The sequence below is a fragment of the Colletotrichum navitas genome (genome assembly GCF_030913465.1).
Source record: "Colletotrichum navitas strain CBS 125086 chromosome Unknown LY79scaffold_196, whole genome shotgun sequence".
NCBI classification, from domain to species: domain Eukaryota; kingdom Fungi; phylum Ascomycota; class Sordariomycetes; order Glomerellales; family Glomerellaceae; genus Colletotrichum; species Colletotrichum navitas.
Genome location: NW_026850742.1, coordinates 30,645 through 42,794, shown reverse-complemented (window position 1 = coordinate 42,794; position 12,150 = coordinate 30,645). Strand labels below are relative to the sequence as shown.

Sequence of the window (12,150 nt, the reverse complement as noted above, 5' to 3'; positions counted from 1 at the left end):
TTAAAATATAGGTCTTATATTTTATAGAAGCTAATTCTTAACCTAGCTATTACTAGCCTTTTGCTAAGGGGTTAGTACTTTTTTAATCTTGCGTTTATTTAGCCCTACTAGGTGAAATACTTACTAAACTATATTAGGAACAATATTCCTTTAACCTACTAGGTCTACCTAGGACTTTAGGGCAATTACCTATTGTCCTATAACAAAGATTTAAAAGTGTATTTTATATTAAATTTATATTTTTTTTAAAATATAAGGCTTTTTAGACTAAGTTATAAATATTAAATTATATAATTAATATATATTATAGATCTTAAAATTATTACAAGGGTTATCTAATATAGTTTCTATTTTTAGTAATTATATACTAAGATATACTAGTAAATACAACTTGTATTTGTATTATATTTTTTGCCTAGTACTATATAATACATGTTAGTGCCTATACTAAAAATAGATTTCTTAAAACTAGAATAGAAAAGCGGGGCTATTTCCTAAAAAGGAAATAAAAATATTAATAAATTAAGAAAAAAAAGTTTTATCTAAACCTTATTTTACTTTATTTTTATATAGCTTATATAAGCCTATATAATTACTAATACTTTTTTACTACACTATAAAGGTCTTAACACTTGTATAGAAACCTTGTATTTTTTTTTAGAACTCTGATTACAGATAATAACAATTGCCCAACCAAAGGGACCTAATCTTCAGATCCAACATACCATTGTCTTTTCCCCTTACGTAGCGCGTCCCCCCACTCATAACAAATCGTATGTAAGGAATCCGCACAGTGCTAATTATGTAATGTCCGCTGACCGAATTTGATGTCACTTACGAAATGCTTTCTCCCGAATGTGATTGGCCCGTCGGACCCCTGGACCAACGGCTTGTCTGCCATCCCTGCCCAACTGCCTTCTTTGTACACTACTATTGAACTCTCGAGCGCCGGCATCGGGTGGAACTGCCTGCTTACTCCAATGCATTAGAACTATTCTGGGTTTGTCGTTCAGCCGGCCGATTTTGCAGGACGTTGGGTTCCAGACCTTTTGGCGCGGCGACGGCTTGTCTGGGACGGATCGGAATCAGCTTCCCTGAACGTGAATTGACCAACTTTTGTATTTTGTCCCGAATGAAACCAGGGACGGATGCTATGTGATACATGAGAAAATTACGCCCTGGGCTTTTTTGTCTTCCCCAATTGTGTTCCATATCCGAGCCTCAACGCCGTGGGCACTTCGGGGGGGAGGCTCATCATCATCGCTGCCCCCCCTTCGACATCGCCATGCAGAGAGACACTGTTTCTTCTATAGCTTGAAGGTGCTACTCGTCGACTTGACCTCCGCCTTGGCCTTGTTGCCATCAACGTCGACAACCTCGCCCTTGCGGTTGATGACCTTGACGCCGCCCTTCTTGAGGTCCGCCATCGTGTCCCGCTGCATCTGCGCCTTCTTGCCGAGCGGCTTCTTGTCCGTGCCGCCCGCCTTGCGGATGCGCTCCTTCTCGCGCCTGCGCCGCCGCAGCTTGTCCTCGCGCGACATCTCCTGCCTGGCGATCGGCAACCCGCTCTTGGCCACCACCTCGCCCTTCTCCGCCGTCTCCTTGCCGGCCTTGTACACCTCCTGCGGCGCGATCATGCTCTGCCCGCCGCTGACGCCCTGCGCCGTGGTCGGCTGCGCGTCCTCCATCGCGATCGTCGCGGCGTCCGACACCACTGTGAGCGACGGCGCCGCCGGCTTGGGCTTGTAGTGCCAGCTGCTGAGCGAGTCGAGCTTGGCGCTGAGGTCCTTCCACATCTTCTCGACCTCCTGCTCCTCCTTCTTCATCTTCTCGTCTGACTTACTAACGTAGTTGTCCGGGTCGGCGTTTTTAATGTGCTCCTCCTCGTAGATCTCCGCAAGACCCTTGCCCGATTTGCTATCGTCGAGCTCGATGAGTCCGCGACGTGTGTTCTGGGGCAGGTCGGCGTCGGGCCGGCGGCGGAGGACCTCGTCAAATTCCTGCGCCAGGATCCTCCTCTTGATCAGGTCCTCGATGCCCTCGCTGACCTCGGCCGTGATGACGGGCACGGGCTTGCCCAGGTGCTCGAAGGACAGGTCCTCCTCCAGAAGAGAGTTCACGGGACGCTCAGCGGCAGAGGCCTCGCCCGTTAATGTCCACTGGCGCTTGGCAATGGACTCGGCCTCGAGTTTGCGGATCTCCTCGGCGAGCTTCGCTTGGCGTCTCTCGTGAGCGGACCTACGCGACCTTGGGTCGCCGGCGGAGACGTCTGACAGGGCGTCGTCCGAGTCGTCTCCGTGGTCCGACTCGTCTTCGAAGAGGTCCCTTCTGACGTCCTCCATGGCACGCTCGACATCCTCCTCGGCGACTGGCTCGGGCGCGAAGCGAACAGACCTCTTCTTCTTGTACTTGCCGTCCTTTTTCCTTGCCGGTGGCGCGAAGAAGTCCTTGAAGTAGATGCCATTTGCGTTGAACTCCTGATCGTCCTCCATGGCGTCATCCATGTCCTCGTCATCGCTTGCACCTTCGGGGGCGTTGAGGTCCATGTCACCAAACGTCGGACCGTCCTCTTCGTCCTCATCCTCGTCGGAGCCGGCGTCCTCCTCCATATCATCGCCCTTACGTTTTGACGAGCCCGCCTTGCTTGATGGCGCAAGCGGGTCCGCGTTCCAGTCGATATCTTCGTCGTCGCTGTTGGCGTCCGTGTTGGGGTCTCCTCTAGCGTCTTGCTCCTCGAACCACTGGGTCTGCTTGTTGAAGTCGTCAATGGAGAAGAATCCGTCGTTGAGACCGTGAGGGTCTTCGACGAACTCCTCTGCATCATCGTCGTCGTCGTCCTCCTCCTCCTCCTCCTCCTCCTCGTCATCTTCTCCAGCCTCGTCTTCGTCCATATCTTCGAGATCTCCAGTAAGCCCCTCGACATCGGAACCCTCGGCCTCCTCTTCGTCGGATTCTTGCTCCACGCCATCGAGGTCGGAATCCGACACCTCGTCACTAGAGCCCTCCTCAAGCTCGGAGTCCTTGTCAGAATCGACAGATGTCTCCTCGCCGTCGACCCCGTTTATAGCAATCTCGTTTCGCTCCTCGAGCTCCTTCAGGGTCTCCTTGGAGTGGTTCAGAGCGCTTTGGATAATGCGGCGGGCCTGCTGCCAGACCTGGCCCGTTTCAAACCCATCGACATGAACCTTCCGGATCTTGAGAACGTCGACCTTTGCTCCCCCGTCGGCTCGCTTGCGCTTCCTCGTCGCTTCCTTCAGCAGGCGCAGCTGCTCGTCGCTGATTTGTCCGGCAAAAGCATCCAGCGTGTCCTTGACGACCTGCAGCGAGGCGGAGGGGATCGCGGACGGCGGTTGGAGAAAGGCGTGACGTTTTTCGGCGCCCAAGTTGTCGTAGAGGGCTCGCACGTCGGCGACGCCGCCGGAGGGGAGCTGGGCGGCCATACCGGGCGCGAAGGTGAGCGTGTTGGTTGTCGACGTCAGGGAGGAAGACGTGCTGCTGCCCACCGCCATGATATTTTTTTTCGTTGGGATGAGGATATGCGTGTTTCGGCCGTGCAAGATTTCACTTTTTATTTTTATTTCTTTTTAGTCGGCGCCGTCCGTAAGAAGCAGCAAAAAATTTAGGACCCCGCAAAACGGCTCAGAGTGGGTGGGTCAGTTTTGATTGGTCAATAAGACTGGTGCTGCCAGTCCAGAAACATTAGCTAATCACCCTGTCGTCCATGTCTCTCGCTTTTGTTTGAATCTTGTAAAGGTTGGGGGCTCTGTTAATGGCTGATTCTAAAGTGCTTTTGGACCAGTCTTATTCCTTATTCAAGAAGTAGCCATTCATTTGACAATTAGGTTTGGGTTCAGCTGAGTATTGCAGCCCTCCGATTCACTGGAATCCCTGGTGTTCCGAGACGATAATCGTCGCACATGACTAGACTATATGCACATGTACTCTGGCAGACGCTTATAATTGAAGTTTGCCATTCAAAAAGTACTCTCCGTCGGTAAGCAACCGGGAACATGTTAATATTGATTCTTTGATATGAGTTCCTCAAGGGCCTGGCTCGGTGGCGGGGCCGGATCAGCAGCACCTTCGAAAGATGATTACTAAGAGTATCCTGTGCATATACACATCGACTTGACTCAACTTACATCGCAACTTCGTTGTAACACCGCTTACCAAAACGAGCAACTTGATACCATACATACTTACGCAAAGTACCACGTTATCAAGAACACCGTCGCATAAGAGGTCTTTGGCTGAAAACCAATTGTGAGTCGCCTTTTATTATGCGGAGTGAGTTTAAATAAGTTTGCGCTTTACTGGCGATGAGTTCTCACCATACCTGAACCTTTGGATCCCTTCTACCTGGCGTCCCCTTAGTATGATTTACTTGCATCAGAATATCTCACACCAATAAACCGAGTACTTGACAACCCACTCAGCGTAGCACCTGCGCAAATGCCTCACAAGCTAAATGCCTGACCACAGCAGCCAACCGAACCCCGATGTCTCACGTCGGGACCTCCAACGACCCTGCGGCTTCCGTGGCGGCCTCCCGGTCAGATGGAAAGACCCATCTTCTGCTAGCCTGCAGTGGCTCCGTCGCAACCATCAAACTGCCCAACATCATCCAGGCCCTCGGACACCACAAGAACCTGTCGATACGGGTCATCCTCACGGCCTCCGCGGCTGAGTTCCTGAACGGCTCGACGGCCGAACAACCCTCCCTCGCCGCCATCCGAGCGCTGCCCAACGTCGAAGCCCTGCACCTTGATGCGGACGAGTGGGTGCAGCCGTGGCGCCGCGGGGCGTCCATCCTGCACATCGAGCTGCGGCGGTGTAAGTGGCCGCTATTCGCTGCTGTCGAGGAGAGCTTGTCCTCATTCCGTTCGTGAAAAAGCTAATGTCAGTCCAGGGGCGGATCTGATGCTTGTCGCGCCTTTATCAGCAAACACACTGGCCAAGATTGTCAACGGTTTCTCGGACAACCTCCTAGTAAGTCGACATGCCCGCTCCCCTCGCAGCCTACACTCTCTGCTGATGCGTCCCCCAGACTAGCGTCATCCGCGCATGGGACCCCGATGGGCTCATCGATGGAAGACGGAAGAAGATTATGGTGGCCACCGCCATGAACTCGGCCATGTACATGCACCCAATCACCGCGAAACAGATTAAGGTCCTGGAGGAAGACTGGCCGTGGTTCGAGGTCCTGAGGCCGATAGAGAAGACGCTCGCTTGCGGCGACACCGGGAACGGGGCAATGATGTCTTGGGAGGAGATCGTCAAGATTACGGAAGAGAGGTTAGGACTTGGGGCTGGAGTTCAGTAACGGCGATTAAGAAGAGGCCGCGTCAATGAGGCAAGAGCGAATGGGCAACCGAGGTGCGCTGATGCGGATTGGCAAAGACTCACAACCACCAACATAGGCTGCTCTGATGCGATCTTCGTTGGCTAGTGGTATTCGTCTAGAACTATCCTGAACTAGCCCAGGCAAGATGCTTTACTATTGACTCAACTCATTCCCACATCGCAGCCTTGTCCGTTTTTTGCCCTCGAGCTTATGCCACAAAGGGGAAGCGGAAACGACCACTTCACTGGCATGGGAGGAAAACACAAAGCCCATGCTATCTAAGCCTTGCAGATTGGTTGAAATCGACAACGCTACAAAGATGTCACAAGGAATCACTGGATAATAAAAAAGAACGGTTAACGGATGCAATGTCATTTGTGCATGATTTGTGGCTATCGTAGTGTACAGTTAATTCCGGCCAGGCTTGATACCTTGCGATGTAGAAAACATGCGCGCTAATCATCGTTAGACCCCTCCTTCTGTTATGCATATCCTCAAGACCTTACCCCAATTCCTTGATGCAGATGCTAGGCTTCCGGTCACCTGATAATGCTATGACAACGAACAAAAAATTACCGAAAAAGAAACCCCGTTCGATTGGCCCCTTTCCCCAGTCATCATACTTTTGAATCCTCCCCTCGTGGGACATCTTACGAGTTTCTGTTTCGCCTCGCGCGCCGGGCCTAATTGTTTAACACAAATGAAAAAAAAGGGGGCACTGGTTGCCCCATCCAACCAGAAACGAAGTTTGGTATATATACGAGCTCGCATATGTTTGCGGATCAGGTGTCGTGTCTGAATGTGCATTTGTCACCTCTAGCGCATTTGCCTTGCTGCCAGAAACTGCAAGGCTTAGTTCCGATGAGGGCGCGGTTAACTGGGCGATGAGGAGGAAGAGTAGCACCACCGGGAGCGTTGCCCTTGCGATTCTTGCCCTGCTTGCCACCTTTGCCCTCGCGTTCACGGCCGCGTTCTCTATCACGCTCACGTCCACCTTGTTGGTCGGAGTCGTCTCGAGTGTCCCAGTCGCTGTAATCAACCAATTGCCGCTGCGGAAGCTTGAATGAGGATTGGTCATGATTAGGAGGAGACTGTTCACCAACTGGCGGGGGCGGGGGCGGGGCAGCTTGTTGGTGCTGCTGTTGTGGCTGTTGTTGTTGTTGCTGTTGAAGTTGAGCGAGCATCATCAACTGTTGGTAGCTGGTATCTTGTGGGTTGAGCCCGTATACATTGCCTTGGGATGCCGGCTGTTGACTCATTTGAGCAAGGATGGCCTGAAGTTGAGCATCGCCTGCTATGACAGGTGCTGGGGTAGGTTGGGTCGGCTGCTGCGGTAGGCCACTCTGAAGCATGGCCATATATTGGGCATAGTGCTGCTCCTGTTGTTTGTAGTATGCAGCCCAAGCGTCTTTCTGTTCTTGCGTCATCGCTTCTGGCTGCTGCTGTTGCTGTTCCTGAACCCCAACCTCAGTCTCTGCGCGAGCCTTATCATCCGCCTCCTTCTTCGCTCTCGATGCCGAGTCTTTCTGGTATCCAGCCCACCACTCCCTTACTCTCTCTTGATTGTTGGCAAGCCATGCGGGCGGGCTCGTTGCGGGATATGGAAGTCCTCTTAACGACTCTGCTACCTCCTCTACATTGTCGGCGGCCGTTTGTATTGTCGGGTCGGAGAAATCATGTCGTCGATGGGTTTGTGGTGCTGTCGGATTGAAGGGATTGAGATCCAGCCAGTTCTTTACTTTGTCCGAGATGAGGGTTTCGTAGACCTTGTCATCGAACGGAATAACCGGAACAGGCTGCATCTCAGCAGCATTAGGCAGGATAGGTTGCGCGTTTTCCTTGGGTGGGGTCATATTGTATGGCTCAGGCTCGACTGCTGGAGCGATTGGCTTGAGGTTGCCCAAGATCGAGTTGAGTTTCGTGGCGGGATCATTCTGAGCATCCAGGCGTTTGCGCGCATAGTATGCTGCTGCCTCCCAGCCGAACTGTTGTGCCTCCTTCCACCGTTTATGGATCTCGTCGTACTTTGGTTCTCCTTGAGGCAACTGGGAGATTTTGCCGTCAGAGGTGATCGTTACCGACTCGGGCGGCGGAGATTTAGGTGTTGGCGGGATGTCCGAGATATCCATGTATGTAACCATGAGCTCCTTCTTCTCTCTTTCTTCGGTGACCTTCTGTTCCTCCGTATGGAAATTCAGGTTACCTCCACGAGTAACGAAAGACTTATCGCGGTAGTCCTGAGGAATCGCGGACAGATCCGCAAGGGACGGCTTGACCCAGGGTCTGTATGGCAGGTCATCGTCATCGTCCTCATCGTCATTGTAGGACCGCTGCTTGAGCATCATTCCCTCAGATCGATCATCTGCAGCATCTTTGGTCATGTTGTCTTGGTCTTCAGCGGCTTCCTTATGGAAGATGCGAACCTGCACCAGCTCCGACTCGGGTTTCCAGCTGACGCGAAGCTTGCGGCGAGCTTCTTTTCGGAGTCGTTTTTCCTTCTCTTCAGGAGTCTCTGAGATTTCCTTCTTGCCAGAGTCCTTCGCTTGCGTAGAGGGACCGTCAGCTTTAGGCGTATTGATGGAGTCAAGGAGCGAGGCGATGCTGGAAGAGGCTAGGCTTGAACTTGCAACGGCCTTGGTGGCAGGCACTTTCGGCTCAGCCTTTGGCGCGGATGGCGCTGGTTTCTTGTCAACGTCCATTGCGGACGAAGTTGATCCCTCAAACCTCGAAATCTCGGGTTTGACAGGATCTCTTGCGCTTGATTTGGGCGCAGGGGCTCGGATTTTACCTGCGAGAGAAGCCGAAGCTGTCGGGCGAGGCTTTGTAGCGCCAAACTTGGATTGAAGGGACCCGGCAGGTTTTGACCCCAGCTTGTTACCCAGACCGTTATTCGCTGATTCGGTGGCCACCTTCTTGACAGTGCGAGAGTCGCTGTCATCGTCGCGCGCTCTTTTTGCGGGGGAGCCATCAAGTGGCTTCGCAGCGGGCTTTGGTGTTTTGCTGATTGAGGCTGCCGACGGCGTCTTCTTGACTTCGGTGCCGTTGATCGGTTCCACATCCTTCTTGATTCGAGACGCGATCGTACGAACCAGTTCCTTGACCTCGTCGTCGCCCTTGTCTGCAAACCGCTTTCGGACATTTTCAAGGTTAACAGCCTCTGCAACTTTTTTGTGTACGCTGATGTTGGACATGAAGCGAAGAAGGGCCTTTGGCAAGGGCCCGCTGAAGTCGGCTGCCTTGATGCAGCCAATTAGCATGTTGACCAAACTCAGTATGCCCTTCTGGTGGCCACCAAAGTTCTCCAACACGGCCTCATCGCCGTGCTTGGCTGCCGCCTCGCAGACCCTAGTGAAGATCTCCCTCTTCAGATCCATCTTACTATTCCATTCATCAATAACCGATGCAGATTTCTTTTCTTTGTTGGCCTGGTCGACCTCCTGTTTCAGTCGGTTCACCTCCGACCTGAGCTTGACAAGGAATTCGCCTAGGCCCTGTACAGCAGTACCTAGAAGGGCAGTCGTTCTGGTGGCCGAAGGATCAATGTAGACAATGCCTAGTATATCCCATACGGCAGCTTCTACAGGATCAGCAGGCCGCGTCTCAGGACGGATGGGCCGTTTTCGCTCTTCCTCCTCTTCTTTACGGGCCTTCCTCTGGGCCTTGGACTTGGCTGCTTCGTCCGCCTTCAGTTGTTCCTGGAATGTGAAAGGGAATTCTGAGTATTTAGGCCGGCCAGATTTGAGGTCCCCCATCTCGCGTCCGTATTGCTCAATAAGATCCTTGGCCTCCGCCTCCCGATCCCCTGGCTGTCCAACAAAGTTCATGGATGGTCTATATTTGTCGGTGAACCTGCCTTGGATCTCGCAAGGAAGGTCTCGGCCGAGTTCAGGAAGAATGGGTCGTCCACTGGTTGATGGCAAAGCAACAAGGGGCGCAAGTCTATCGTAGCTTTTGGGCGCGGCTAGTTTGACGGTGCCCGAAGAAACGAGGAATGATGCACCGGGGATAGCCGGGAACTGTTTCTTGGATGCGGCGTTGCGTTTTCTAAACTTCTCCATGGCTGCGATCTCTTCTTCGGTACTCGAGGGTAAGACCAAAGTTTCGCCATCGTCATCTCTCTTTGGATTTGGAGAATCCGCTCGATCCACCTCTCCATCTTTCTTCGTTGCACGTTTACGCTTCTTCAAGGGTTCGGGCTGGAGAGTTGGCGTGCTAGGCTGAGAAGCAGGAGCCGCCGCAATGTGCTGTAGATGCGGCTGCTGCTGCTGCTGCTGCTGCTGTTGTTGTTGTTGCGGTTGAATAGGCCGAGCTGGTGAGGGAACCGCCTTGGCCTGATGGACAGGTTGCTGTTGAGGCAAAGGTTGAGGTGTACGCTGCAGTGTTGACTCTTGGTCTGGTACCTGTTTCGCAGCGACAGGCTGAAACGCAGGCCTCGCTGCAGTCTGGGTATATGTCATCTGTTGAGGAACGAACTTATGCTGCTGGTAGGGCGTGGCCTGGTTCTGCTGAAAGGGAGGCGGAGTCGGGTTGGAAAATCCCTGGTTGCTCTGTTGATGGGATTGTTGAGCCTGGAAGGGATGGGGCGACTGGGAGAAGACTCTCTCAGGCTGGGCCTGATGTTGTTGTGGTGATGGAACATAGCTCTGGGGCGCAGGCGAGTAGGATTGAGGAACCGATTCGAAACGCTGTTGTAGTTGTGCTGGTGCTTGATGGCCATGCTGAGGCATCAATTGAGAATCATTGTATTGGGGTACATTGCCATTAAACAGCTGGTTTGCCTGAGCGTTGTACTGGAATTGTTGCTGGGTAAAGTCAGGCGTGTGGCCGTGGTTCAAGTCGTCAATGCTGGCCGTGAAGTCTGCTTTCCCTGGCTGGCCATATATGTCCTGTGGGAAGTCGTTGAGACCAGCCAGCGCATCCTCTTGCGCGGCGTCAGTGTAAGGCGTATCCAATGAGAATTGGCTGTGACCGTTGTGGAAGTTGCCGTGGTTCAGAGCAGATATGCTGTTATGCTCGGTCGCCGCCACAGTGGCATGGGCTTGATGAGGCGAGGCGTAGAGATTGTTCTCAGCACTATTACCTCGGGCACCAAGATGAGAGAAGGCATTTTGATTGGGAAGTTGATGCTGCCAATTTTGAGACGCATCGAACTGGGCTGATCCATCAGGAAACCCATAAGAGCCCGACCACATGTTATTATGGCCCTGAGGAGAGCCTGCCTGGCCATTTGGCTGCCAGTTCTGCATGTTTATCGGCCTCCTCAATGGAAGGGAAAGCACGTGATGGATGCGGAAGTCAAAATATCGTCATGCGACCATTTGATGATGCTGAGCACTGCACAGCTGGCGCCGATTAGCATTTGTTCTTTAGAGAGCACCGAGTTCAATTGGTACGCAGACTAGCTTGCCTGTGCATCAAGGGATAAATAAATCAGACGAGAAGGAGCAAAAGCGCCACGATGATTGGTCCAAACAGGGATAGGAATGCAGCGCCTTAGAAAGGAAAAGCCTGAACGTGGTAGGGGTGGGGATAGAGGGACCAAGAAGTTAAGGGTCGGACGGGGGAGAACGTGATCCCGTAGGTACTTTCTCTAATAAAGTTGCGGTTGAGGAACCTGAAGTGACGGGAAAGAGAGTCCTGACGGCTAAATACCGGTCGGAGGCTCGCAGCTTACCTTGAGGTGGCAGCGAATGGCAGTGAGGGGGACTAAGCCTAATCCGGCAATCTGGCAAGGATTATGGTGTAGTGAATGCGCCAAAACGCAGTCAAACTCGATGGGAGTGACGCAGGTCGATGGTATGGTCTCTGTGTATGGTAGAACTGCGAGACTGGTCAGCACTCAGGATTCGAATTGGGATGGCAGTGACAGTGTTGGTGTGAGTTCGGCGTTGGGGACCGGTGATGCTTTTCTGTGAACCACTAGGCTCGGAATCCATGGTTGATCTGGTCGGAACAGCGCAAGAGGTGACAAATCCTGGAAACCAGCAAATAATCGGTTGAAGGAAAACCCAGCAGCTGGTGGCACTTAGAGACACCGAGGTGATGGCCACCTTCTCTATAATCGAAGATAACGAAGGGGCATTGGGTTGGGTGGTTGCGATTCGCTTTAAGACGCGCAGTTTGATGACGGACGGGATTGATTTCCTCGATGGACGACTGAAGTCGAAATGGAAGGCCAAAATCCTAGCGAGGTGGGTTTTGTACGAAGCAGCTTGAGCCGCCGCACACATCTGTCTCCCATCGCGATTATCTCCCATCCGACGGCGAGTTGTGAAGGCGAGTTGAGCTGTGTGGCGAAAGTGGCCTTCAGTTGATGGGTGGTTCCTTGTTTCCGACCGTCCGCTGTGGTGGAGGTCCAAGGCCCGAATAGCGCGATGCACACTCTGAAAAAAAGTGAAATGCACCAAAGACCCGCCCCCTGCACCCAATCCAGCGACGCAACTCGCGCGCAAAAGCTTCTTTGAGCGCCCCGTTGAAGTCGAAATCCCCCCACGAGAGATTGAGAGAATTGATGAATGTGAAGATGACGGGAGCGACGACCTGCAGCATCGGCAAGTTTCCGAAGAACAGCGTCGCCGGAATTGCCCGAGTTGCTTCTTGTTTCTCAAGTAACCCCTTTTTGTATAGGGTTCCAGCCGTTCCACCGCGCCGCGGACCAAGGCGTTCTGCTTTGCAGAACATTTTAAACAGGAGGGTTACTCGTGTGTCCTTGTCCACATTTCCATGCGCGTTGTGTCTGCGTCTGCCCCTGATCTGATTCGACTTTGCAAGTTCATCGCTGCAGAAGTCCAGTGCGGGTTGAGTTC

General features: G+C 52.6%; 3 protein-coding genes across 3 annotated transcripts; 1 reads left to right on the top strand and 2 right to left on the bottom strand.

The window, feature by feature from the left end:
* Positions 1-1,050: 1,050 nt before the first annotated feature.
* LY79DRAFT_573398 (U3 small nucleolar ribonucleoprotein complex, subunit Mpp10) lies at positions 1,051-3,629 on the bottom strand. Its single transcript, XM_060559467.1, has one exon. It carries the CDS (start codon positions 3,507-3,509, stop codon positions 1,308-1,310), a length of 2,202 nt encoding a protein of 733 aa, XP_060407057.1. The 5' UTR covers positions 3,510-3,629; the 3' UTR covers positions 1,051-1,307.
* Positions 3,630-4,499: 870 nt separating this feature from the next.
* LY79DRAFT_530268 (flavoprotein) lies at positions 4,500-5,323 on the top strand (the record flags this gene model as incomplete). The annotated part of the gene is made up of 3 exons (XM_060556166.1): positions 4,500-4,833; positions 4,910-4,989; positions 5,048-5,323. 3 exons carry the CDS (start codon positions 4,500-4,502, stop codon positions 5,321-5,323), a joined length of 690 nt encoding a protein of 229 aa, XP_060407056.1.
* Positions 5,324-5,922: 599 nt separating this feature from the next.
* Positions 5,923-11,085, bottom strand: LY79DRAFT_136797 (uncharacterized protein). The gene is made up of 3 exons (XM_060550915.1): positions 11,019-11,085; positions 8,133-10,686; positions 5,923-8,021 (listed from the first exon to the last, which is right to left on the bottom strand). Exons 2-3 carry the CDS (start codon positions 10,588-10,590, stop codon positions 6,127-6,129), a joined length of 4,353 nt encoding a protein of 1,450 aa, XP_060407055.1. The 5' UTR covers positions 10,591-10,686; positions 11,019-11,085; the 3' UTR covers positions 5,923-6,126.
* Between the last annotated feature and the right edge of the window lie 1,065 nt (positions 11,086-12,150).